This window comes from Triplophysa rosa, linkage group LG2, assembly GCF_024868665.1.
Source record: "Triplophysa rosa linkage group LG2, Trosa_1v2, whole genome shotgun sequence".
Lineage (NCBI taxonomy): Eukaryota > Metazoa > Chordata > Actinopteri > Cypriniformes > Nemacheilidae > Triplophysa > Triplophysa rosa.
In genome coordinates, this window is record NC_079891.1 from 6633402 (window position 1) to 6660674 (window position 27273).

The 27273-nt window shown below is 36.8% G+C and overlaps 3 protein-coding genes across 7 annotated transcripts; all 3 read left to right on the forward strand.

Moving 5' to 3' along the window:
* The first annotated feature begins 439 nt into the window (after positions 1 to 439).
* On the forward strand, positions 440 to 9295 carry slc37a2 (solute carrier family 37 member 2). Of its 3 annotated transcripts, none has more exons than XM_057362643.1 (18): positions 441 to 1063; positions 1646 to 1727; positions 1876 to 1966; positions 2058 to 2136; positions 2222 to 2357; positions 3845 to 3921; positions 4350 to 4516; positions 4884 to 4921; positions 5039 to 5176; positions 5744 to 5834; positions 5926 to 5988; positions 6086 to 6171; positions 6581 to 6629; positions 6880 to 6953; positions 7148 to 7226; positions 7553 to 7650; positions 7752 to 7866; positions 8925 to 9295. In XM_057362643.1, exons 1-17 carry the CDS (start codon positions 1008 to 1010, stop codon positions 7818 to 7820), a joined length of 1473 nt encoding a protein of 490 aa, XP_057218626.1. In that variant the 5' UTR covers positions 441 to 1007; the 3' UTR covers positions 7821 to 7866; positions 8925 to 9295. The 3 variants fall into 3 exon arrangements, 2 of the variants coding, with proteins under 2 accessions (XP_057218626.1, XP_057218616.1); XM_057362633.1 differs by having other exon boundaries at positions 442 to 1063; positions 7752 to 7816; XR_008965104.1 differs by lacking the exons at positions 7752 to 7866; positions 8925 to 9295 and having other exon boundaries at positions 440 to 1063; positions 6581 to 6645; positions 7553 to 7589.
* Positions 9296 to 9410: 115 nt separating this feature from the next.
* On the forward strand, positions 9411 to 17089 carry pde9ab (phosphodiesterase 9ab). Of its 3 annotated transcripts, none has more exons than XM_057362602.1 (21): positions 9411 to 9591; positions 10185 to 10418; positions 11406 to 11811; positions 12191 to 12261; positions 12343 to 12420; positions 12522 to 12565; positions 12644 to 12698; positions 12789 to 12859; positions 12941 to 13028; positions 13282 to 13363; positions 13489 to 13563; positions 14642 to 14728; positions 14815 to 14919; positions 15010 to 15092; positions 15267 to 15423; positions 15504 to 15617; positions 15696 to 15800; positions 15884 to 16012; positions 16090 to 16185; positions 16355 to 16424; positions 16626 to 17089. In XM_057362602.1, the coding sequence occupies exons 3-20, from the start codon at positions 11743 to 11745 to the stop codon at positions 16403 to 16405; spliced, it is 1560 nt and encodes a 519-aa protein (XP_057218585.1). In that variant the 5' UTR covers positions 9411 to 9591; positions 10185 to 10418; positions 11406 to 11742; the 3' UTR covers positions 16406 to 16424; positions 16626 to 17089. The 3 variants fall into 3 exon arrangements, with proteins under 3 accessions (XP_057218585.1, XP_057218594.1, XP_057218603.1); XM_057362611.1 differs by having other exon boundaries at positions 11700 to 11811; XM_057362620.1 differs by lacking the exons at positions 9411 to 9591; positions 10185 to 10418 and having other exon boundaries at positions 10948 to 11811; positions 12525 to 12565.
* Positions 17090 to 19638: 2549 nt separating this feature from the next.
* oafb (OAF homolog b (Drosophila)) lies at positions 19639 to 26383 on the forward strand. Its single transcript, XM_057324543.1, has 4 exons — positions 19639 to 20124; positions 23034 to 23168; positions 23459 to 23639; positions 24037 to 26383. The coding sequence occupies exons 1-4, from the start codon at positions 19903 to 19905 to the stop codon at positions 24309 to 24311; spliced, it is 813 nt and encodes a 270-aa protein (XP_057180526.1). The 5' UTR covers positions 19639 to 19902; the 3' UTR covers positions 24312 to 26383.
* The last annotated feature ends 890 nt before the right edge of the window (positions 26384 to 27273 follow it).

Sequence of the window (27273 nt, forward strand, 5' to 3'; positions counted from 1 at the left end):
TCCAGATAACAACACAGAAAAGTCAACTATATGCAATTTTTTAATTAGGTTTTTTTGTACATTGAGTTATTGTATTGTATCAAGTTGTTACATTGTATGAAAAAAGATGACCTTGCATATCAGCCTCTACTTATTAAAAACAAAAAGCACATATTTTTTAACATTTTGCGGCGACCTTGACCTGTACTTGAACTGTAAAATGTGTCTGTAACTGTACAACAATGTAACAATCCTATGCAACTTTATAACTTTGTTTATTATTAACATCATCATCATCAATGAGTGTAAATATTTATTGCGCATTGGTCTCTTCACATACATTGTAGCAGCCATCGTTTTTATAAAAGAAGCTCCGAGTACTTTCTAAAAATCGTATAATTTGAAATACGCCGTCTCTGCCAATGAAGGGTTAACGAGTCATTCCGTGACGTCACGCCATGTCACGTGCTTACACCACCAAATCCAGTGTGCCTGAGCCCGCCCGGTATGGAAAACAGGAATATGGCGACAGTATAGCTTTAACACACATGCTAAAGATCAATTAATGCTCATGTGATGTTTTAACACGGGTATTAATAGCAGCAACCGGCTTCAAAACCAGACGGTCCAGGCAAACATGGAAATTTTGGGAAATTCGGGGCGCTGTAAGTGCTTTCCACCTCTGGAATTAGGAAATGACAGTACGTCTCAGAGACTTTAATTGAAAAGCCAGTTTTTTACGTCTGGTTTTGTATCGCCGGAAGCATTAAGGAACATGTTTTTCAGACTCGTCGTTTTCGTAAGGATTTTACGCGGTTGTAAAAACAAGCTGATCTGAGACCCGAAACGTGTTTAGTCAGCTTGTTTCGCTGTAACTTACATTTCAGTTCTTGATTTTTCTTCGTGGAGGTCTTTATTTGCGTTTTTATAGTTTTTGTGAAAATGGATTTTTTAATTTAATTTATAACGTCGATAAAAAATTTTAGTAAAGCGCTTTTGTAACGCGACAAACAAAGGTACCTGTTAAAATGGGATCGCTGGCCCCAGGCATCAAACTCATTACATCTTTCTCTAGAGACAGCTGGTAAGTAGGCCCATGTAAACATGTCATCTTTGTTATACTTACTAGAAACATTCGCTGTCAGTTTTAAATATATGTCCTTTCATCGTGAGTCTTTTTAAAAGACGTGATTATTGATTTTAGGCACTGCTTAAAGGTTCGCAATTAATCATCAATAAAGTGAGAGAAACGCTGTAAATGCGCTTTTTATTCCTTCATTTCGTTTATACTCGCTTACATAATCACAATCACAGTGGGAAATCAGGGCTATTACTTTCTTAGTTATTGAAGTGTTTAAAAAGTGTTTAAGCACAAAACTCACCTAAAAGTGTTGCACAGTAGGTTTGTGTGGTGCATAGTGCTCACTGGTTTTCTGTATAACTAATGCATCCCCCGCAGGAAATGTTTACAAAAAAATGACATAGAGCCTTTAGTGTGTCTGTGTGTTTGCTGAAGGTGTTTTTCCTGTAAGTCACGTAATGTGGTTTCATTTCTGTTACAGCTTGACTGTGGTTTTTGTTCAATGAATTGAATTTTCCCAGCCTACTAATGTTTAATACTTGAATTGTAAAATCCTTTATTGAGATATATTTTCTTTTGGCTCAGGTACAGATTCTTCATCCTTTTGCTCACGTTTGTCTTCTACACTAGCTACCACCTCTCTCGAAAGCCCATCAGTATCGTCAAGGTAAGGCAATTCAGGAAACCCAACATTAATTAACAATCTGATTGCAGCCGTGACCTAAAAAGATTACAAGCTGGTGTTTTGCAGAAAAAAAGTGCATGTTAATTCATACATAGTGCTTTGTTAGTGGTTGCTCGATTTGTGTTTACAGAGTCAACTGCATAGAAACTGCTCTAATGTCATTCATCCATCTGACCTTAACATCACCGACAATGACACCTGGTGTGATTGGTCCCCTTTTGGTAAGTTTGGACCTTTTCTTTTGCTTCCTCACCACATTGGACTGTGTAAGTGCATTCATTCACATATTCATTCACAATCTATTTATTTCAGACCAGAAAAATTACCAGAACCTGTTTGGAGTGCTGGACAACTGCTTTCTTGTTGCATATGCGATCGGCATGTTCTTCAGGTATGTTGGGGTCTCATGATTAAAATGGGGTATGTAACGCTTTGTGCTTGAGATATCACACTTGTATTTGGAATTGTATTAACAGCGGCATTTTTGGAGAGCGTCTGCCCCTCCGGTACTACCTGACATCAGGGATGCTTCTCAGTGGCCTTTTCACTACTCTGTTTGGTCTCGGTTTTTACTGGAAAATCCATTCTTTGTGGTATTACTGCCTTATTCAGGTAAGCTACGGCCATGTCCATTTTATAAAGTACATCAGGTGGACTAAATATTAATTCAGAGAAAAATTGAATTTGAAACCATTATAACAACAGATTGAGTCACAACATTTCTGAACCAAACAAAAAAAAGCAGAAGTGATTCTTCCCTTGGCATGTTTCCTGTCAGTAATGAGTTGAATTAAAAATTCAGCAAGAAATGATTTAAAAATCTTTTTATATTTATCAGTGAATTATTGGAGATGGATGCAAGCGTTTGATTTTAAGCATTCGTAATGTTTAAGGTATTTTATACTGAACCTCGAGTTATGTTGTCATATGTTGAGTCATATGGTGAGCACATGACTGAATCAGGAAGATTACTTGACCTCTTAAAGGAAAAGTTAATCTCAAAATCCAAATTGTGTTATTTTTTAACTCACCCACATGACGTTCAACATGTTTTAAGACCTCCCGGCGTCTTCGGAACACAAATAATGATATTTTAGGTGACATCCGAGAGATTTCCAGGCCTCCTCATAGACATCATGGTTATAGTTGTTGTCAAGGTCCAGAAAAGTACTAAAGACATCGTTAAATAGGTCCATCCGCTCATAGTGGCTCAATTGAATTTTTTTGAAGCGACGAGAATACTTTGTGCGAAAAACAAACCAAAATAACGACTTTAATCGATATATTCTCCTCTGTCTTGTCAGTCTATGGTGCGCGTTCACGAGAGCACTTCAACGCATGCGCATTTGGTTGGGCAAAAACGTGCAAGTCTTCCTCAATATCGAAATCATCAGACTTTTTTCGAAGATCAGCTTATATACAGCGTGCGTCTGCTTGTAAACACAGAGTTGCGCTTCCGGTTTGTCAGTCAGAACGCCGGCATCTGCCCCCACAGAACGCGCACCATAGACTGACAAGACGGAGGAGAATATATCGATTAAAGTCGTTACTTTGGTTTGTTTTTTGCACATAAAGTATTCTCGTCGCTTAAAGGCGGGGTAACCGATTTCCGAATTACGCTTTAGACAACTGAGTCGGGCCGAATACCAAAACAACCTTGTAGCCAATCAGCAGTAAGGTGCACAGGACGGACATTAGCTGCTGACGAAAGCGAAAGATGGGGGTAGGGGTGTGTTTGTTTTGGTGATTTGAACGTCAACAACGGCTAAGAGAAATCAGACACCCCGCCTTTAAGTGATCTCGCTACTATGAGCTGATGGACCTATTTAACGATGTCATTAGAACTTTTCTGGACCTTGACAACAACTATAACCATGATGTCTGTGAGGAGGCCTGGAAATCTCTCGGATGTCACCTAAACATCTTTATTTGTGTTTCTAAGACGCCGGGAGGTCTTAAAACACGTTTAACATCATGTGGGTAAAAAAGAACACAATTTTGATATTGAGATGAACTTTTCCTTTAAACATTGTCCAGCCAATGTGCAAGTCAAGCCTACTTATGACCATGCTTTTTTCTCTTTTCCCCCTCTTTTACAGGTTTTAAATGGGCTTGTGCAGACTACGGGGTGGCCAGCTGTGGTTGCATGTGTTGGGAACTGGTTTGGGAAGGGAAAGTAAGTGCTGCTTACTTGTTAGTTTTAGTGTTGACAGTGCAGAATTGTGTTTGCATCGACATTTTCCACAAACGTACAAACACTTTTGCTCTGTGACAAAACTTAAACCAAGTCAAAGTTTTAAATTATTGTGCTTAAGAAAGGTGGCCGTGTTGAATTGTTCTTACTTCAGAACTGTGACATGTTTCTGAGTGAAACAGACTATCCAAGGCGAGATTTGATCTCATCCTTTGTGAATTGTGAAAAGTGGGTGTTCCACGCTATAATGGAACCAGACCTCAATACCAATGCTATGTCTGCTAAAGCCGTTCCTAAATAGCTGTTTGTTAACATAAGCAGCCTGCATGGTCTAGTTAATGTCAAGTGAAAAAAAATATTACGTTTGTGCTGTAAATCTGACTAACCCTCTTTGTTCTCTTTGCATGCAGGCGTGGATTTATTATGGGAGTATGGAATTCTCACACCTCGGTTGGAAACATTCTGGGCTCCCTCATTGCTGGTGTCTACGTGTCGTCTGCGTGGGGCCTGTCCTTTATTGTGCCTGGTATCATCATCGCCTCCACTGGAGTCCTGTGCTTTTTGTTCCTGGTTGAAAGTAAGTCACACTAGTTGGGAAATTGTTTTATGATGTTTGTGTGCATGTTGTTAGCAAAGTGAAAAAAATAAAGAGGAACGTAAAACAAAGTAAGTAGTATGTCAACAAAGATATTAGAAGTTCCGCATAGGTTTTATTTTTTTAATTGGGTGATGCTTTTATCCAAAGCGATTTTCAGTGCATTCAAGCTATACCTTTAATCCATTCCCTAGGATTAGAAGTTAGGGATATATATAAATAATAACTTTCACTTAATAGCACTTTTGTAAAAAGTATGTTTTAGCAGTATCTAACCTAACTCAAGCATTTTATTGATATAGCAGGAAAAAAACTGTACGGCTTAAAACGTATGATTTGTCTTTTTCAGAACCTGAAGATGTGAACTGTACTCCTCCACAACATCATGTGAGTTCTTAAACAATTTTTATTTGGTTTACCACAGTGAATATTTTGTTTGTGCAAAGTATGTTTAACCACATTAAAATACATACCATTAACCGGTTTCTCGATGTTTGTGTTTAGGAGAGTGCCGAGCAGGAAGCTCTCCTGAGCAACTCATCCAGTAATGAGGAGATCTTCAGCTGTCACTCCTCAACAGCCGTGGAGCTTGTGGAGGAGCACACGGAGGCCATCAGCTTCTGCAGTGCACTCAAGATTCCTGTGAGTGATCGTGTGATGTTGTAAAGTTGACCTGCAAAGGACAGTCCAGACATGCCTACATTCTGCACCTGTATTTAGGAGGTTATCATGTTTGGTGTCAATCACAATGTTTCCATGCAGATATTGTGTGTTCAGTTTGGGGGATGTGGCAAAAAATGCTGTATAGAAACATAACGGGCAGAAAAAATACAAAATGCAGGTTTAGTTTTATGAAAGGTAATTTGAGTTAGATACATAGTTCATTTGGGACGAAGGCAGGTGCATAAACTAAGATAGAAATACATAGCTACTTGAAACCTTTCTAGAACAAAAATGTATGATTTTTGTCTCAAAGTGTGCAACTAAATATTTCTATAAAAATATAATAAATAAATACTGAAGCCCATCAAAATAATTGGCTTCAAATACCTGACATGCTGTCACTCCCACACATAAGGCATTTGCTGCCAATAGCTAACAAAAGGAACAATATTGTTCTCAACATTTTGGAAGATTTTTTAGCATAAATTAGAGTCGCAGCTTGGACAGACACGTGGCTTTTGTTATAATGGTGTCTTTATCTCACAGGGTGTTGTGGAGTTTTCCTTATGTTTGCTGTTTGCAAAGTTGGTCAGCTACACTTTCCTTTATTGGCTCCCTTTATACATTGCTAATGTTGGTAAGAATCCTACATAAAATACTACTAGTACAAAGAAAAATGTTTTAATACAATTAAAGAAAGTGAAACTGAAGACTGTATTCTTTCTAAGCACATTTCGATCCCAAACATGCTGGGGACTTGTCTACACTGTTCGATGTTGGTGGAATTGTGGGTAAGCACGTGATGTTGGTCACCAGATGCTTTCACATTATAAGGATTCGTCTTTCACATAAAGACATGTTTAATAAGGTTGTGTTTTTCTGTGTTAGGTGGCATCCTAGCTGGTCTTATATCTGACTACAGCGGGGGCAGAGCTACCACCTGCTGTGCCATGTTGATTATTGCAGCTCCTATGGTGAGCTCCAGTTGTACCTTTGCAACATTCGTGTTTGAGCAGAATATAAAAAAATGACCCATTTACTAGGTTTATAGTCCATAAATGTTCAGTTTAAAGTGCTGTGTTTATGCCCACTACCACTGATACGGGTTTGTGAATTGATAGATTTCTATTTGCATAATCAAAGAACTTTTGAAGAACAAACTGGCAATGCTTGGAGCTACAAAGCAAATGTGATCTTTTTTAATCTTTTTGCACACTGTTTCTCAGTACATCTTGAAGTTTGCTTAGAGTTTTGACAGATATCTGAAATCTTGTTCCCAGAACAGCCACAAGCTCAAGTGTACTTGTGAAACCGTGTGACCGCTCACAGATTTCGCTTTCCATCGAGAACTGCTGCTCATGTTGTTTGTTTTTCTTCCTCAAGCTCTTCTTGTTCAATAAGATCGGGCAGAGCGGCTTGTCGACGACAATCTGTGAGTGTGGACACTGGTAAAAGCAGATTTGACAAATCTGCACTAGATGTTATTGAATGGTGCTTTCTAATGGGCTATACAAATTATTATTTTGGATAGCAGCTTTTAATGTTTCATTGCTTGCATAACTAAGATGGTGTGGCTCAGATAGGTGGAGGGAGTTTATCTTGTAAATGAATCAAATAGGGAGCCAAGTCGATGTCTGATCTTTCCTGTGTGTCTGTATCTTTTGGCCTTCTGTGACATCTAGGCATGTTGCTGTGGTGTGGCGCGCTCGTGAACGGACCCTACGCTCTTATCACCACCGCTGTATCAGCTGACCTAGTAAGCACCGGACACCTTTCCTCCATGTGCTCTTCACATGGTCATATGTAAAAGTAATAAACAAACAAAGGCTGAAGTGAGACACGCGAACACTGACCTTTAACTCGTGCTCTCAATAAAACGTCAATAAACGCCTTGTGATGTAATAAGCGCAGTGCATTGTAAAATTTCTTAAAGCGTTTTTTATCTTTCAGGGCACTCACGAGTGTCTCAGAGGAAACTCGAGAGCTCTGTCCACTGTTACGGCCATTATTGACGGCACTGGATCAATAGGTATGCAGAGAATGTGATTTAAATGAAATATTTCCTCTTGAGGTTTTCACCCCAAGCTGTGTTAAGGATGCCAAAATGAAATGCTTTTTTAAGGTCTGGTTATAATCAGGATGTAATATTTGAATAAGATTTGAATATATTTTTTTCATTTCCATTGATGCTTTTAAAAGGCTGTTGTCAGACTAAACGCAAAATTGTAACAAAAGAAAGTTTGGTATACAAAGACACTCAGACTTGTGGTTTAAATTTGTTTGTTTTGAAAACAGGTGACGTTTCTATAACTTGAATCAAGTTCCACGTTGTGTAATTTGTTTAATGGTCTGTAGGTGCCGCTGTTGGGCCTCTGTTGGCTGGGTTGATCTCTCCCACTGGTTGGAATAATGTTTTCTATATGCTCATTACTGCGGACGTACTGGCTTGTCTGGTGAGATTTTATGTGTTACAATAATAGATCATTCCAATAGAATAGAATAGAAACGGAATGTATGTTTTACTCACTCTTTTCTCTTGTTTTTGTGTCAATAGCTATTATCAAGGCTGGTATATAAGGAGATCAGAGGATGGTGCGGAAACACTACAAGACAGAGAGGGTGAACATCCCTAATTTGCACTCATTCTTTATGCATTTATGGTGAAATATGTAAGAAGCTTCCTAAAATATTTGCAGTTGACAAATATTGCTCTTATGTACAGAAACAGCTCTGCTAATAAAGGGGAAAAGGTTTTTGTGGGTTATTTAAATCACCCCATCCCAGTTAGTATCATGTTACTTTATAATACAATGAAAACATTTTTTTAAAGAAGTATAGCATATAGCTGCTGTCCTTCGGAAACCTCGTATCTCCATATTTCGTGATTTTTATTTTCTGCAATAAGTCGTCATTATTAGCCACCCTTCATGTTTGTCACTGGGTTTTGCGAATATCTAACCAATAAAAAGATTAAAAGGGCTTTGCAACATTGACAACACAGTATTTGATCTGTGTTTTCCTGAAAACCTGCGAATTTGGACATCCGAGGTTTGGAAAGGGCAGCGACAATATCATACTTGGCCATTCCAGATTTCAAAAAGAAGAAAAACTATTTCTTTGCAGTGACATTATTGAAAGATTACATATTTTTAACATTTGGCAGATATCTTTAACTGCTTAGGTTGATTGCCATTGGATATAGTTGATGCTAATGCAGCCAAAAATATGGACATGACCAGAGACGTGGTACTCTAGTTAATTGGGCCGTCTTGCCATAAATATGATTCAGTTCAGGCCATTTGATATAATTTAGTTTATTTTTAGCCTCCCAATTATTCTTAAGAGGTTGTGACCTGCAGTGGGATTTGATAGCTTTCACCATATTCCCAAAGCACTGACGGAGATCTGTGTGTTGAGGCGGAAAATGATTTCTGCACTACAAGTGCAATGTCATTATGCCTCTGATGTCAGCGCAATTATCAGTCCATTTTTGTCTCCTAAACAAGATCTTATGATGACTTGTGATTGTAATTCATGTTCGTTCTTGAACTAAAATAGGCTTGGTATTATTTTTATTAGTTTAATAAATAGTCCATTTTGGCACTTAATACCTGTTTGTTGTCTTGTTTGTGTTTTTGTCATTGTGAAAATGTAATGATTAATAGGAAACGTTTAATTTTGCTCATTTGAATGTGTTTGCCTGGTCTCATCTGCTCTTTTATTTTAGGTTCAAAGAGATCTGAGCTGTCCGTGGAACAAGGCAATATCACACCTGTGATGGAAAATTACCTGCAGCAAAACGACAAAAAGGGACCAAGGGCCGATCCATCTCGCCAAGCCTTTTATGCCCCGGGGGTTATTTTATATGAAAATTGTAACATGACACTTTCATCTTTCATTTTATACTGACAATAGAACAAAGCTTAGGTGCTGTGGAGCAGGAGAGTCACACGCCCTCATCCACACCTTTGCCTGAGCGGGACAAAAAAGAGAGAATCACTAAGCTCCTTCATTTTAATACAGGATGTTTTGGTGCCTGATGCCTGATTCAAATGTATCGTTTATTATCATTAAAATATGTCCATCAGTGTCCTTTTATCTGAGCATGTCTCTGTCGTTATTCAGAATTCGCTGGTTATGATACAAGACGTGTTTTCCCGTGTTTGCTGGTCATGGGGTTGAAGCTTAGCCAGCAGCACGTGCCGTCACTGATATTGAGGTCATGAGAGTAAACACACAATTAAATGCTTCCTCCCAGGGCTTTGCTTGAGAGTCTTCGTATTAAAGTTCCAGGTAACAGCGAGCATCCCAAGAGAATCTGTGTATCTACAGAAGAACATTGCTGGTGTTCTAGCTTTAGGGTATAGATGACTGTCCTAACCTTTACCCTGCAGGTTTGTCTTGAATTTTCAGCTGTGCTGTAAACTTACTTGCTCTTAGTAACCGTGTATTTTATTTAAAAACAAATGTGTATATATGTATCTATATTAAAGTGATAGTTAACCCAAAAATGAAATGTCATTATTTACTCACCCTCTTGTCATTTTAAACCTTTAGGAATTTATTTCTTGCGCAGAAGACAGGATATTTTGTAGAATGTTGTTAACTGAACAGTGACGGCACCCATTGACTTGATTTTGTGTCCATACAATAGAAGTAAATGCGTACCGTTGCTGTTCGGTCACCAGTTTCTTTTGTATTCTGCAGAAGAAAGAAAGTCATACAGGTTTGAAATGACAAGAGGGTGAGTAAATGATGGCAGAAATTTCATTTTTGGCAGAATTATCACTTTAAAGGTGCTGTGTGCATTTTTTTGTTGTATCTATTGACAGAAATGCAATATAATATATTTAACTATGTGTTCAAAGGTGTATAAAGACCTTACATAATGAAGTGTTATGTTTTTTTTATTACCTTAGAATGAGCTATTTCTATCTACATGCACTGCGGGTGCCCTTGAATGGAATTTGCCATGTTGTATCTACAGGTGCCTAAATGGACAAACTGCTCTACAGAACGCGTTTCGTAAATACAATATCTCTTTTGGCAAAGAGGTGAAAACGTGACGACATCTTAGTTCTGTGTCAGCCACTGTGCTTTAGAAGGGAGGGCTGGAGTGAGCAGTTAGTTGCAATTCGCAACCTCACCACTAAAAGAAGTTACATTTCATGCACTGGACCTCAAACTTGAGGGAATACCTGGTGGGTTGTACTTGGCCCTGGTAAGCGCTTTTGTGTTTTCTATTTATACTCTTAAATAGTATGGGCTAAAATAAATTTGACCTCACTGTCTCTACATCCTCCGTACCAGGAAGTAGATGGATACTTCAAGGTCTCATCAAGTGGGTGAGAATGAGTTTCAAGCCCACGAAATCCAGATCTCTTAAATAGTATGAACTAAAATAAATTTGCCTTTGAATCATTGGGTTTTAAAAATGCTCTAAAAATAATGTCACTGGCTGTCTAATTTTTTTCCACCTTTTTTTTTCCTTTATGCGATTTCCACAAAATGTATGTATATATAGACACGTTCCTAACAAAAAGTTTCAAATTAGATCGAACCGTTCTTAGTCCCAAATGGATGCATATCAAGTATTTGAAAAAGATCTGATAAAATTATAAGAATAAGATTCAAAACAATTAAATGCTTTACCAATACCATTATTGTACATTGGCTGTTTCTTGTCATAAATTGCAATAGTTCACAAATGCAATGTTGTTCCCGGAGCTCAGTTGGTAGAGCATAGTGCTAGCAATGCAAAGGTTGTGCGTATAAAAATACCCTGATGGTATTGTCTTCTGCCATTTTGAATGTAACTGCAACCTTTTTCGAACGCCTTCTTAGCCATATCCGATTGACAAGAAACTCCTTTCATAAATGTATTTACATCTCTTCAATAACAAAATGGTTCCCATTATCCATTGCTACATTTGACAGCAATCCTTTGGTAAATCAATGTATTTAGTATATCAGTGAAAAAGTTCAAAATGGTCAAAAATTGCTCAAAACAAAATGTGTAATGTAAGTCGTTTACTTTAATGTCCATAAAATCATCACCAGTAATGTCCCAATATAATTTACTTGTGGCTTTTTTTTATCGAGTGTGTTTGGATTGATATTCCATGTGTCACTGTTTTGTAATAGATATGCATGTCGCCTCCAAGCAGTAGGTGACATTGAGTACATAGTCAGCTCTCTGTTGTAACAGTTCCTTGGCAACGCTGGAGAGCAGGGGACTGAGTGACAGGCTACTTAAAGAGCAGAGCTGAGGACCCCACCGAAGCTGGCAGCATCCGTCGCCTTCATCAGCATGTTTCTTCGCAGCCAGAGATTGAATGGCACATGCTGATTTATTTGCTGTTTTTTGTCCAGCATTATTCTACAGATATCTGTTTTATAGCTTACAGATCAAATATATTTAAATTAGTAGATAGGTATATAAATGTGTTGGTCCTATGTATATATAAACTGAATAGAAGTAAATAATTTTTTTATTTTAAAGAATACTTTGCTGATCCAGACCTTCATCAACAACAGAGGTCATCATGGGGTCAAGTTCTTCGTCTTATGCTCCCAAAACGATTTATCTGGACGTGGATGGAAAAGTGCAAAGAGTGAGTCTCAACTTTTCAAACATAAATGGCTTGAAGGTTAAGAACCATAGTGATAATATGTATTTGATTCACTAATTATTGTTAATGCAAGAAAGATGTTTAATCACATCATTTAATGTTTCTGTAAAGTAAAGCTTTTAAATATTTAGGTTTAAGTGTCTAAATACTTCTTTAAGCCACTTTATGTCACATCCCAAACTACATAATTGCAACAGGGCTGCAATTCCATCACCTCGTTGCTAAAAGTGCTGTTAGTGTTTCTTTAGCAAGATTAGTCCAGAGAACTAAAGTGCTCTATATTTTTAGATGTTATAAATTAGATCACTAGATGTTGCAAGTTATTACACAGTATTTACTGTATAATCTTTGGTGGTTTTAGGTGGTTTTCAGTCGACATTGCAGCCCATGTGATATCAAGGAGCTTCTCTATTCATCATCCAATATTGCCAGGTCAGTGTCTTCTCATATAAACTAACATATGACTAGCTCAGTCAGTGTTTATGTGTTCATTTCTTTTTTCGATCTCTCCAGAAACACAGCTATCCTTTTGGTTGACCCAGAAGGAGCATTGATATCTATTGACCCTACCATGCCTGCAAACAATCCAAAGTAAGATATTTATATATTAAAGATCATTTAAAAAAATCTAAACAAAAATCAGGATTATAAATTATAGGCTAAAATGAATCTGCCTGCTTTTTCCTTTCTAGCAGTTTGTATAAGGTTGTGCCTCATTCCACAAGCCAAGGAGGAGGTACGTAAAGGAAAAGTTCAGAAATATGATAACAGACATCAGTAGACTGTATCAATAAATGTTGTGTTTCTTTTTCAGAGAAAGAAGACATGTTCCAGAATGTTCTGTCACAAGTGGCTGAGCAGTTCAGCAGGTGAGATGCTTGTCATATCCTCTCATATATACGTAAATGTAAGGTCCGTGATAAAGGTATTCAGTGGGATTCGTGTGATTTGTGTTTCAGAGCCTTCAGAATTAATGAGATAAAGACTGAAGTGACCAACAGACTGGCCATGCTGGAGAAGAGAGTTGAATGTAAGTGAGGTGTGTCTAAGGCATCTTCTGACCGCTAGCTGATGTTGTGAGCTAACATTCTGAATATTTGTATTGTAACAGTGGAAGGACTGAAAGTGGTGGAAATTGAGAAGTGCAAGAACGATCTGAAGAAACTAAGGGATGAAATGACCTCTAGAGGAGGAGTGAGGTACAAGCGAACACTGATTCCTTATATTTAATTTTATGTCATTTTATTATTGCATTGCATTGTATATTGTATTATGTTTGATTCAAGAAAAACTATTTTATATTTTATACAATGTAGAAAATATTTGACACATTCAGCACAGTAATTCCTTTAAAATGTGTTTTTGAGTGATTTTGTATGTTTCCGTTAAAAAGATGTTATGTTATGTTTATTGCAATGTTAGCATATTTATTGGTTTGTCTCTTAAAACCAGAGTGAACTGCAACTCCAAATACAACTTTACTGATGATGGAAAAAAACTCTCTCCCAGGAGAGACGTTCCAAGCTACCCAAAGGTAAAAAAGTCAGTTTTCTTTCGTTTTGTCATATAACACATATAATCATGTGATATGTTTGTTTGTTTGTTTGTTTGTTTGTTTTTTTGTGGAAAATATTTCATGATTATATGTGTCTTATGCAGTACACACTTTCTCATGAGACTATAGAAGCTTTGAAGAAGCCCACCTTTGATGTTTGGCATTGGGAACATAATGAGGTTTGTCACAATTCCACAATTTAAATGTTGCGCTTTCTCTTTCATATTTATGTTGTTTTTTATTTTTCTAAGATGTTTCCCCCTCAAATTTATTTAGAGAAATAAAAATAGAAACATTGATATGTTGATATAACTGTAAAGTTATCAAATTAACATGGAGAATAGTAGATCCAAGCATCCGAGTAAATCCAAGATGGCGCCGAGTATGGCTGCTGCATCCTGAGCTCCGAACCAACTTTGTTGTTTGTTTTGTCGACTTTTCTTATGCTATTTTTACATGTAAATTATGTGTCATTCATTATACTATGGTCTAACACTTGTACAGAAATGTTTACTGTGTAAATGTGTACAAGAAATGTCTACTGTAAAGTATTGTAATTCTTTGTTATTTGTAATCTAGCATATCTGCAATACTGCCATGTTGGTCGGAACTGTACCCAAGTTTTTCAACTACTGTTGCACTTGTATATATGGTTGAGTGACAATAAAAGGATTTTGATAACAGCATAAAGGTGGAAAGATTTGCGGAGCACAAAACTAATCCAAAATTACTTGTTTTATTTTCTAAATTATTTAGTTTTTTTTGTAGAGATGCACCAATATATTGGTCAATAATCGGTCTCGACAGATACATTAAAACTGTCGTTGATCAAGGCCGATATATCCTGTCAATCAAAAGAGGACAGGAAAATGCAATGAATTTGTGCTCTGTCTATAGCAAATGTTAAGAATCATCACCAGTTTGATGTTTAATATTAATAGTCGTTACACAAGTTACACAAATTTAATTTAATTTGCAGAAATTAGTTAATGTGAGTTAATATGACCACCATACTATCGGTATCGGCATCAGCAGATCGGGATTGTTAGAGAAATTTAGTATCAATGCATCTCTAGTTTTTTGTTTAATCTTACTGTTGTTTTTTGAGAAACAATTAAGATAAAAATGTCTTTTGCTTTTACTTTTTTATATATATTAACTTCAATAGCACAAGGTGACTATGAGTAGAGTAGACTAGTTGTAATACTAAAAGTAATCTATTGTGCATTTCATTTGTAAACTGACTTTTTTATACAGATGCTTAGCTGTTTGGAGTATATGTATCATGACCTTGGACTGGTTAAGGAGTTTAACATGAACCCAATAACTCTTAAAAGATGGCTGGTAAGACAAACATTAGATCAGATTTATTGAAAAACACTAAAGTGAGTCACAATACTCATCACGTCTCTCTATCTGCTTATCAAAAGCTGGCAATTCAAGAAAATTACCGTGAAAACCCTTTCCACAACTTCCGCCATTGCTTTTGTGTGAGTCAGATGATGTACGGAATGATCCATCTGTGTAACCTTCAGGTGAGGTCACGGTGACAAATTTATGCATGTTGTTAAGGGTGTGCTTGTGTGCGTTTGTCACAAAAACATGTTGCTTGCCTTTGTTCTTAGGAGAGGCTGACTATGACAGACATGTGTATTCTGATGACTGCAGCAGTGTGCCATGACCTGGACCACCCGGGATACAACAACACGTATGTCTGCTGACATATACCCCCTTCCCCCAAGCCTCCTTATTACCACTTATTACCATATTGCTGCTATCAAAAACATTGCTTGGCCACAATAAGCTTTTGGACATTTTAGCCATACTTAAAAATGTTGATATTTTGAAAACAGTATTTTAAGGAAATTTATTTTTTAATCAGGTATCAGATTAATGCTCGCACTGAGCTGGCTGTGCGCTACAATGACATCTCTCCGCTGGAGAACCATCATTGTGCTGTGACTTTCCAAATCCTCTCCATGCCCGAATGCAACGTATTCGCCAACATAGAGCCCGAGTCATTCAAACAGATTCGACAGGTTCAGATTCAACACCTGCTGGCTTGAGTCACTTGCGATATAAATCAAGACCCTAAACATATTTTTGATTCCAACCGCAGGCAATCATTACTCTCATTTTGGCGACGGACATGGCCAGACACGGAGAGATACTGGACTCCTTCAAACAGAAAGTGGACAACTTTGACTTTACCAATGAGGAGCACATCAAATGTGTATGTATTTCCCAACTTTTCCATTGGTTTTCCTTGGATTGCCTTCCAAATACATCTTACATTTCTCTGTCTTTACAGCTAAAGATGGTCTTGATCAAGTGCTGTGACATCTCGAATGAGGTCAGACCCACCGAGGTGGCAGAGCCATGGGTGGACTGTTTGCTGGAGGAATACTTTATCCAGGTACTTAAAAAAAACAAGGCTGTTTGTGTATGAATATAATGGAATATATCATAGCTTAACTGCTTTTTGGTCTGTCGTGGCAGAGTGACCGAGAGAAATCAGAAGGTCTTCCTGTGGCTCCGTTTATGGATCGTGAAAAAGTCACCAAGCCAACGGCACAAATCGGCTTCATTAAATTTGTCCTCATCCCGATGTTTGAGACGGTCATGAAGGTAACAGACTGATGTGTGAGTCGTAAACTGTGGTTGGAATATGAAATAATGACATGAAGGAAATCTTCTGCGTTCAGCTCTTTCCTCAGATTGAGGAGATCATGGTTCAACCCTTGAGGGACTCTCGTGACCATTACGAAGAACTGAAGCAGATAGATGATGCCATGTCAGAGGTAAGAAGCAAGTTCTGGGACTTAACATATGCAGAAGTAACACTCGATATCATCACGTCTCAACTCAGTCAGCTAAATCATGAGATTTAGTCCAAAATGCACATCAGATTATCTGAGATGCTTTCGCGTAATATTTTGGACCATGGGTTAATCGGTACTTTGCCTTCAGGCACAGAAGAAGAAAACAGAGAGCTTGTCTTTGGGTGGAAAGAAGAAATAGACAAGCTGCTTCTTTTATGGTATGAGGGAACTTTGCTATCAGTTTCTTTAAGTTAAACATCCTAACCATGGCCCTCTTTGACTAAAACATGCCTTTGAAATTGGTTTTAATAAAAGTCTATGTAAGCGCATGTTACAACGCTTCTGAAGCCATGATTTCCTACACATTCTTTTCCATTGACTCCCATGATGACTTTGGGTAATGTTTTTGTCTCTTTCAGGGATCGAAGGCTTGTCCAGCTTCCAGTTTCTTGAAACTGAGGTCTTGAATTGTTTGGGCTCTCCAAGCACCCTATTTCTGAAGGAGAGTGTTGGACCTCCTTCTGTGAAGCATCAGAATGTCCAGAAAAGGAGATCACAGTGAGGAGAGGAGTCTACATGAATCATTATTTGTTTGCACTGTTGTTATTAAGTGCTTTTTTCAAAGGCTAGAATACAATACTTGGAACTCAGATTTATAGCTCAAGGATGTTGTTCAATACATTACATGTTACTGTTACGATGCGGTACGTTTTGAAAATTTGGGCATTGAGAGAGTTTTGCATGAGCTGATGACCAAAGTAATGTTTTTTTTTTGCATTCTAAAAATACATTTGCATAGCAGTTATAGATCATATGTACTCGATTTATTTATCTCCAAATAAAAACTTATTAACCATGAAAGAGGAAATCAATAAAATATTTTGAAATCCTAAAATATCAATGTTTTAAGGATAATATAAACTATTCTTTTTTTGGATAAACCTGTTTATGTACATTATTGTATATGAAAAGTGCACTATAATGGATTTAAATTGATTTAAAATGCTCTATTTTTACGCACTAATTTGTAAGATACAAAACCTGATCTTTCGTACATTTTAAGATAAACTAAAGAAGATCTATTTTGAGACAGCATGAATAGAAGTACTGAAGACTAAAAGGAGGTGTACTAAGTGTAATAAAATAAAGTATTAGCGCACTATTTTAGCTATTTTAATTGATCTCTATTAAATAAATAAATAACAAAAACAAGAGACATCTTTCAAGAAAAGCATTTGCTATAAGGGAATGTGTCTTAGACACCTGTTTAAAGACACAGGTGTTTTTGAATGTTAAACTTGCACTCCAGGTGAGAGGACATGAACACTACTCTGTTTCTCATTGGATCTGTATGTGACAGTTACTACACAGCCAGTGCTGGACATCATTCACAGGATAAAGGCTTTATTCTTTCAATGTTCCTGTTATTGCAGAGCAGAAGAGGCAATTTGGCACTTATCACAGATTTCATCTCACAAACCAAAATAAAACCTCTAATGACAAAACCTCTCAAAACAAAGACGACCACAGTGCACATTAGCAATGAAAAGTGCGAGAGCATTTTAAGTCCACAATGTTTCGTTATATATTCTGGCTACAAAAAAAGGAACATTTCCAACTATTAAAGACACGCATTTAACACCTTCATTGACTTCCAATTGAACATTTTAGTTCAAATCTAGGTACGTAACTAAAACTTGGTCTATTGGCCAATAAAGGGATTCTGTGTTTTTTATGGACCCCACTTTGCACAGTTATTTCGAAAAGTATTTTCGAAAAGAGCCCACCCCAAATTGTTGTAACAAAGTCTGAAGCATGGAATTGCTTAATATGTCATTGTATGGTGCAGTGATACATTTTACTTTCATTAGAATTACTGGAATAAGGAAACCCATTAATTAGAAGAAGGTGTCCGTGTTTTAACATTCTTCTTTTAAAAAAGATTGCTGCTCTTAAGCACTTTACAAGTGACATAAAACATTTCAGGGCACAGCTCTGAGGGGGACCTCATTTATTGTGACTCCAGAGAGTCTGCAGCACTCAATGAAAGGTTGTTGTGAAGGTAAATGTCTACTTGAACCTCACAGACGGTCTGACGCAGGGTTACAGTCCATAAGTGGCTCAGTGGGGGTGCTATATAGACTACAAGCATGTTTGGTCAAACCCTTCACATACAAAGGCTTCCATCGTGATTGTGCAAGAGTAAAGCTCACAATAAGAAGAAGAATCAGAATCACAAACAGCTTTATTGCCAAGTATGTTTACACACACAAGGAATTTGACTTGGCGACAGGAGCTTAGTGCAGAAGAAAGTGTGCACATGGTGCAAACATAATGCAAATATACATTAAGATAGAAAAAATGAGAAATTCAATCAAAACAATAATGCACTATAAACAAAAAGTGAAAAAAATATATAGACAAAAAAACAACATATCATTTTTTTAAAGAGTGTACAGATGTGTTATTTACAGGTTTAACCTATACAAAGTACAGTTTCCAGATGTGCAATGTAATAAGCTGGATTGCTGCAAAACTGGACACAAAAGGAAAGTTATAGCTCAGGGTGCTACTGTCACATTACAAATGAATGGATTATTAGTCATAACATGGGTTAATAAGTAACTATTTGCTGTAATTCAATTTATTTTCCTTAAAAAATAAATAAACAAAGGGATTCATCTTTATTTTTGAGTAATATAATAACAGTTACTTTTTATGTTGCATTACATACTGTTCTGCATAAAATAACATTTTTATATTTACTGTACATTTGCATTATGATTTTGCAGTTTCATTTTGTTAAAATATTAAATATTTAGTATTAAATACCATTAATTAATTAATTAAATTTCAGCATTTACTAGAATATTTTTAAATGTTGTTTTTTTAAATAAGACGAATGTGCAATTTGCTTTTACCATAATCTCATATGTTATTAATTGATCATATTTATATTAAATTTATTTCTTGTAATATATGCACCAGTCAAAATGACTTTCACGGATGATATGTTTTATTAGTTTTGAGCAGTTGTTATTGGGAAATAACATACCTTGGAATGTCAAGACTTGCCAATCAGAATTAAGTATTCCAGAGAGGTGTGTAATAACATTATAGAATGATATAAAATAAACAATTGCATTGGCATTAACTAACATTAAAGATTAATAAACGCTAAAAACTATGCTGCTTATTGTTAGTTCATGTTAGCTGATGCATTTACTAATGTTAACAAATACAATCTTATTGTAAAGTGGTACCCGTACACGGATCTTGATTTGAAAAGGTTTTTCATTTGTTTTGTCCATGTCGTAAAGGTTGATTGTGAGAAATTTAAATAGGCTGGTCTCACAGACTGGGCTTGGAAAAGCCTCTGTGTCTTTAAGAAGGGCCCCCCGTTCAGTGCTGGAACCCGAGGCCAAATTACTAAAGTTCAGAGGAAGTGACGGGCAAAGAGAGCTTTAAGAGTTCAACGAGCAGACAAAACCCCTTTCAAGCGAAGATGATTTGTGTATAGTTATTCAGTGTTTCCAGAAAACTTTAAGTAAAGATTGAAACTCGGCAGGAGCAGGAGGCGATGATCCAAGTCATCTAATCCGAGTTTTACTTCGTTGTCCACCGGTTTATCTGTTTGAATAAGTAATTTACTCCGACGTTATGTCCCATTGTTGTGTTAAATGAGTGTGTCTTGTAATGTACGCGAGGTTGACTTCACCGGTGGCTTTAGTGCAGATCGTCTTCGTGCTGTGTTTATTTTCGGCGCGGGTTTGTTCGGGTCTGAAGGTGCTCGTTCGTCTGCATGATGGGAAGATAACGGAGGAGATTTTGGAGGCGGACAGTGAGAAAGACATCATAACACTGGAGTTCAAGCAGGGAGACGGGACTCTCGTCACATTCCTGTCTGATTTCAAGCGGGTGAGTTGCCTATAAAAAGATCCAGACATGCTAAAACAAAGACCGACTAATGCACTGGAGTGCAATCGAAAAAGTTGTTTTGTCTGTGCTTTAAAAAAAAAATGCATATTTAAGTACAACGTCGATTACCTTTTTAGTATTGTGCACACGCAAATAAAAGGGTAGGCTATGTTTTGAACAAAGTAGCACCAATGCCCTGAGTTGGGGTACCATGAAAAAGCTGCCATGCATGAATATGCCTATATTTGTCATGCTATCATTTGAGGTACTTTTGTAAATAAAAGAAAGACTAAAATTTGCTAAAACTATTTGTGACTAGGTTTTTCTATGATTTTTTTTATGGTAAAAATTGTAGTAGGCTAGACCAACCGTATTTTTACTAGACTGGTTTCCATTTGCATTACAATCATTTTACTAAAAATATCATGGATAAATTATGGTTAATGGCAAATTTGAGACAAATTTGTGGTTACTATGGTTTTATTATAAAAACCCTATTCAAAGTATGGTTACTGTAGTAAAACCATGGTTAAGGATTTTTGATTAAGGACCATTTTTGTAAGGATTGAAGAGTCTAGCTTTTTATGAATAACACATGATGAATTATGTACACAAAGTATTTATGAATGGACTGTTTTAAATGTTACAGAAATCCGTTAGACAATCACTATCAGCATTCATATTAACAGATGGATCTGTTTTATGTTTTTGTCAATTGCTATTTCAATTGATTTCACGTTGATATAATTCAACTGAGATCACATTTTACTGTTACATTCAGCACCATAAACAGATTTTTTGTTCTTTAGACTTTCTCAATGTAGGGCCTTATCCTCGTGCATGCTTTTTAAATTTTACTGTTTTAAGTGGGAAATAAACCATTTGTTTGCCAGCCACACAAGCAGTGTAAACCATTCATGAGAAAATTGCTGTAAAGCATCAATATGCTGTGGTTTTCACTGGAAACATCAGGCATGTCAAAACATAATAGAGCAAAACTAGCTTGCGTGATACAGCGGGCTGGCTGAACGCCTTTTTTACGATAAAGGAACCTCCATCAACAAGCTAAAGTCCTTTTGCTATTTTTATTTGATTTAATATTTATATTTTATGAATTGCATCACTTTACATTCTACACAGACATGTCAATTTGTGGCATAAACTTGGCACAGGACTACCTGTTTGTCCCACCAATGCCAGACTGAGTGTTTAGGAGAAATTTGGAAAGAATCTGTATAGTTTTGCAGTTTTGTTTGGTGTCACAGGTGCCACAGAAGTTACTCATTCACCTTTAAATAGTTTGGTTTATTTAATATTCACACAGCTGAACACATGAACAATATAAGGATGTACTTAAGATGTGCTAAAGCAGCAGTTATGACTAATCTTACCATCAGTCCCCTGCTGTTAAAATAAATATTGAGTCTCCGAGTGATTTAAGTCTTACACTCCTTTTGTCATTTGGTTGGCCAACACACACACACACACACACATACACAAACCTGCAACAAGCCATGAGCTCCTACTGAAGCAGTGCCACATTTACTGTGGCTTCAATTCTCTGTGTAACAGAATCTACCAGACCTTTCAAAAGCAGCCACAAAAATTTTGCCTTCCAACTTTTTGAGGGGGTAAAGGCTGTTCCAGTCATATTTGGTGTAAATGCTGTGTAGTGCAGTTACAGCTGGATGAAGGCAAAGAAAAGCAGCATTGTTGTTGTGAAAGAGAGGCTGTATTCTTGGTTATGTCCATATGGGAGCAGTTAGCCTTCTTTGTGCCGGGTTGGTTTGGGGGTGGGTGATCAGCTGATGCTCGGGGTGATGGAAGGAGATTACACAAGTTTCATGTGCTCTGGAGGGCTGTTTATAGTCTGTTTAAAGTCTTGACCCTTTTACTAAAAAAAGAATTTGATTTAGGGTGCCTCTTCCAGTCAATATACCATATTTGTTTACATTTATTATATAATTATAATATAATATGACAATTATTTAAAAAAAAGAATACTATGTAAACTTATAGATGGTTTCAAAGCAACAAAATAAACAAATGTTACTGCACCGGCACGCTTGTGGCCGAAACTTAAAGAAAAGAATCCTGTAGATTATTTCTGATAACAAGCAAAAGAAATAACAAGTAAATTACATGTATGTCTAGCCAGTGTTATTTTGGGTAGAAGAACCATTACTTGGCAAAACTTATACAACAAAGTTACACAACCCATTCAACTAATTGTTTATTTAATGAAATTAATACACAATACAATTCAACAAATTGTTTATTTAATAAATAAAATGGTTTATTTAATATTATTATACCATAAAATATGAATATTAAAATAATATGAATAAAAATAAAATAAAATATAAATAGTTATATTATTAGCCACTAGCCAGACCGATCAACAAACACAGACTGGAAGTTAACCGTCTTGAATTAGGTTTATCTTAGACTTTTGGCAAACAGCATTTTCTTGTTTCAAACGTAAATCAAAATCTTTTTATAAAATAAGGATTGTTTTTGCAATGGTATGTAACTGGGAGTTTCTGACGTCAGTTACACAGCTAAATTTGCATTTACTGTTTTTTCATAAAATAAAGAAAACATTCACTCTAGCGTCAGAAAAGTACATGTTCATTTCATTTCATTTAGCAGACGCTTTTACCCAAAGCGACTTACAAATAAGAAAGCCTAAACGTTTTTCTTAAGAGCCAACAATAAGTCTACAAAGCTATGTAAACAAGTAGGAAAAGATCTTAAGCTAGGGAGAGATGAAAAACATGAAAGAGTAAGTTAGGGGTGAGTCACGTGAATGGGGAACAGGTGTGTTTTCAGATGTTTCTTACAGGTTGCCATTGTTTGTCCTATGCTTGTGTGTCTAAGCACATGTTATTTGTCTTTCTTTCAAACAGCATGTAAAGATCTTTCGTGCATTGGTCCTCGGGGAGCCAGAGAGGGGTCAGACACAGTATCAAGCCCTGTGTTTCATCTCCCATTTGGATCACGGAGAGCTCATCCCCAGTGAAGCCATGGCCAGACTCAGACAGGTCACAATGCAAAGAATTGAAAGCAAAACAGTACCACCGTACTGACAACCAGCATGCATTTTTACCAGTTAGTCCTGGTCAAGCTTGACTATTCAAGTATTTATGGTAAACCTGACTGGCCAAATCTTGTTGGTTAAATGTTAATGTTGGTGACCAGCATCCAAAACAGGATTCAGCAGGCCGATGATTATACAAAAACATTTGATTGTGCCTTGTTTGAAGGTTTTGAGCTCTGATAAGAAAATGTCATCCTTATTCCCATTCTAATGAGTACTGTGTGATCCCAACAGAAAAACCCTCATGTGGTGCGGAGTGCAGAAGAGATACGAGGAGTGGAACGGCTCAGTATGAACGCGGTGGTCAATATGAGTATCTCCTGGCATCTCAGTACTCATATACGTAATGTCTGCAGGGAAGCACAGGACCTCGTGTACACACGACAACAAGATGTCAAGCACTGGCTGGACAGAGGTCATTCTAACATGACACATGTATTCAAATTAAGAAAATAACTACACCTTGTGGTACCGTGTCCTGTATTTTGAACTTTTTAAAAAGGGATAAATTACCAGAACATTCTAATTCTGCCATCATATATTCATCCTCATGCCATTTCACACCTGGATTATGTCTTTTTCCTGGGGAAACAATATCATTTGAATGGAAGTCAATAGGAATCTGAGTATTGGTATGAGGGCCAATAAATGGTGACAGAATTTTCATTTTTGGGTGATCTTTAATAGTAACCAGATCATTCACAAGAAATGAATACAGGAATGAGTTTAGTGCTTAGAATGACCAAACAGCCTACCTGAATCTGATTATGATGCATTCTATCCATTTTCACTCAGTCTGTTTGGTTTTACAGGGGTCGAGGGTTCGATATTCAAGGTGCTTCCCCAGAGTCTGGACGTCACTGGTTTGCAGAGTTGTAACTCCACAGCAGACCCGTGGCAGCCGTGCGCCTGCAGTTACAGGATACATCTGGAGTGGTTCCCTTGCCAGCTTAAGTACTGCCGGGGTCAGGGGTCCAATCCCTACAAGTGTGGCATTAAAAGTTGCAGCAAAGGCTACCGGTTTGACTTCTACACGCCCCATAAACAGCTGTGCCTTTGGGATGAGGACTCTGTAATGAATCTGTAATGAAAAAAAACACATTTTTATTTGTTTGTTTCAAAACGGTATTTTGTAGGTACTTTAAAACAAATGTGTGTAATGTGTATAGTATGGAAATTGTACTTAATCACAGATTTGTAAACACAATGGTATTGTGAAAAAAGATCTTTTATAAAAGGTTTTCCACAGAATGACCCTCAGTAATTTGTTACTTTGAGGAACAATTTATAATAAGGATATTAATCTCAAATTTACACGCACTTCAATATTTTGAAAGCTACTTAACATTTTTTCAACTGACTTACAGAAATGCAACATGACCCATACGTTTCTGTGTTTGACAGAAAGCATCATAATGAGAATGAATGGATATTTTGACGTGGGTTTTCAAGCTTTCACTTTTGGGCAAATCTACAGTGGTATCTCAGGGCAGAAAATGGTGTTATTGTGGTAAGTCGTAGGTTTAGTGCTACTTTAGGGCAGCTGTCTTGTAGTTCCTGCTTTGATTCTAAATAGTCTTTGAAGGGGTAGTTCACCCCAAAACGTTCACCTCACAAAAATCATTTCCTCACCCACAGGTTCAAAACCTGTAAAATTTCTTTGTTCTGTTAAACACAAAGGAAGATATTTGGAAGAATACCCCCAATTTACTCCCATAGTATTTATTTTTCCTACTATGGCAATACATAGGAGATGAGATCTGTTTGGTTGCCTATATTCTTCCAAATATCTTCCTTTGTGTTCAGCAGAACAAATGAATTTATACAGATTTGGAACAACTTGAGGGTGAGTAAATGATGACAGAATTTATATTTTGGTGTGTACTGTCCCTTTAAATGATCACTTTTTCTGTAAAATCATATTTTGCCTTTTCAAATCATCCCTTATGTTAAGGATAAAATTTGTTTTTGTATTTTGATAAATGTAAAAAATCCCATTGTAAGGTTCTGTTGTTCACAATACAAATGTCTTTTAAAGTTGTATTTACTGTAGCACCCTTAAAAACGTATAAGCTGTTACTGCACATTTTCAGAGTTATTCAGGCTTTTATTGCTGTTATTGCAAGTTTTACTGTCTTGCCTCCATTTTCAAACAAATACAAAGAACCTTATTGCTAATTCTGCCTTGAACAGCTGTTTACAGTATACACTTACACAAAATATTTACATTTGAGATTACATATACAGTTGTTTTATGTTTGTTCATGAGGCTTAGGACTGTGACAAAGACCTTATATGGCAGCTAAGACAGTGTCTCTGAACATATTGTGATGTCTATTTATTGCAAATGCATTCATTTGATGCCACATTTCTTAGTCTCAGCGAAGTTGCTCTCTATAGCCATGACTAATTCTAATTTACATTTCAATTGCAATTGTTTCGGGTCTGTAATATACAATATGGGGTGCATGAGGTCCTCCAGGATTGTCTCATGAACTATTCATTTCATGGTTAAGGCTCTGACTAGGCCTACCCTTTTACTACTGTTTACTTGGCGGTACATAACATATCTGATTGTGTTACTATTCTGATATATCATTTGCTATTTTATTTCTTTTCATGGTCTTTATTTTTTAGACCTTTTATATAAAAACTAATTTTCACGTAGTATGAATACATATTTGTGAAAAGATGAAAACATATTTGAGAGAAGTATGTTGTTGTAACTTACACAGATATCGTTTACATTCAGACATTGGTGGTTTGAGCTTAAACGGATAGTTCACCCAAAAATGACAAATCTGTCTTCATTTACTCACTCCCAGATCATTCCAAACCTGTAAAAAATTATTCTGCTGAACACAAAGGTAGATAGTTGGAATAATGTCAGTAACCAAAGAGATCCCATCCCCCATTCTTCCAACTATAGTATTTATTTTCGCTATTATGGCAGTTAATGGGGGATGAGATATGTTTGGTTACTGACATTCTTCCAAATATCTTCCTTTGTGTTCAACCTAACAAAGAAATATATACCGTTGATGACAGAATTTTGATTTTTGGGTGAACTGTCCCTTTAAATCTTTTAAACATGCACTGCCAAAATTAAACAACTACTGTCTGCTTTTTACAAGACATTATTTATAAAATAAAAGTTTTCCCCCAAAGTAAAGCTACTGTTGAGGTGTTTTTGATTTTAATATTTTTGGTTTGCACACACGCGGAATATGTAGCATACTGCCGTCTAGTGTGCGTTTTGTGTACTGCTCGCGCCGGGGAATGACAGCAAAACTTTGGTGAGGAACGTTAGCTATTAACATTAATAAAATGAATATTCGTGAAAGTAATGTGGATAGGCATATCTTACCAGACACGTCTACAAATCTCCACAACCACGCGCTATAAAAGTCGCGACTACTCGAATCTCACTGCAGTCACGATCGCTGTCTACTGTACACTGTTAGGTGTTTAACGTTATAAAGGGAATTTCAATCCACCTTTCTCACGGTGTAGACAAGACGTTTTCTGCCAGATAAACTCATAGGCCCTGTTTCACAGACACGGGTTATCTTAAACCAGGAATATGCCTTATTTGAATTAAGATATTTATGTCGCTTTTATAAAAATGCCTTAGAAGAATACATTAATGGTGCGCATCTTGAGACAAAACAATGGCACTGATATATTTTAAGAGATTTCTGGGCACGTTATATTCAGTTAAGACAGGTCAAACATTCGTTTTAGGCTGGGATTAGCTTTAAGCCTTGTCTAGGAAACCGCACCATAGTGTATAACGGCCACGTGCCACGAAAACTCCCAGGCACAGGCAAAGCAGTGACGACCTCGTGCGGCACGAACAATACCAACAATCTGGGACACACACGAATTTATATTAATAAAACACTAATATACGCATTTTCTTATATTAAATTAATTAGTTTAACGTGAAATGTTTAAAGCATGCCCAATGTCACGAACCAACCGATTTAAGCGGTTCACTGAAATTGTGTCTCAAAATTAAATGTCTGCGGATCATTCCAACACATATC

What these genes read in the sequence shown, in the direction of transcription:
- slc37a2 (XM_057362633.1), top strand. Translation starts at nt 1,008, where the DNA reads ATGGGATCGCTGGCCCCAGGCATCAAACTCATTACATCTTTCTCTAGA. An exon ending in TCTTTCTCTAGAGACAGCTG is followed by an intron (nt 1,064 to 1,645) that starts GTAAGTAGGCCC and finishes CTTTTGGCTCAG; the next exon opens with GTACAGATTCTTCATCCTTT. An exon ending in GGTATTACTGCCTTATTCAG is followed by an intron (nt 2,358 to 3,844) that starts GTAAGCTACGGC and finishes CCTCTTTTACAG; the next exon opens with GTTTTAAATGGGCTTGTGCA.
- pde9ab (XM_057362602.1), top strand. Translation starts at nt 11,743, where the DNA reads ATGGGGTCAAGTTCTTCGTCTTATGCTCCCAAAACGATTTATCTGGAC. An exon ending in GGCATTGGGAACATAATGAG is followed by an intron (nt 13,564 to 14,641) that starts GTTTGTCACAAT and finishes TTTTTTATACAG; the next exon opens with ATGCTTAGCTGTTTGGAGTA. An exon ending in CACCCGGGATACAACAACAC is followed by an intron (nt 15,093 to 15,266) that starts GTATGTCTGCTG and finishes TTTTTTAATCAG; the next exon opens with GTATCAGATTAATGCTCGCA.
- oafb (XM_057324543.1), top strand. Translation starts at nt 19,903, where the DNA reads ATGTACGCGAGGTTGACTTCACCGGTGGCTTTAGTGCAGATCGTCTTC. An exon ending in TCCTGTCTGATTTCAAGCGG is followed by an intron (nt 20,125 to 23,033) that starts GTGAGTTGCCTA and finishes TCTTTCAAACAG; the next exon opens with CATGTAAAGATCTTTCGTGC. An exon ending in CCATGGCCAGACTCAGACAG is followed by an intron (nt 23,169 to 23,458) that starts GTCACAATGCAA and finishes TGATCCCAACAG; the next exon opens with AAAAACCCTCATGTGGTGCG.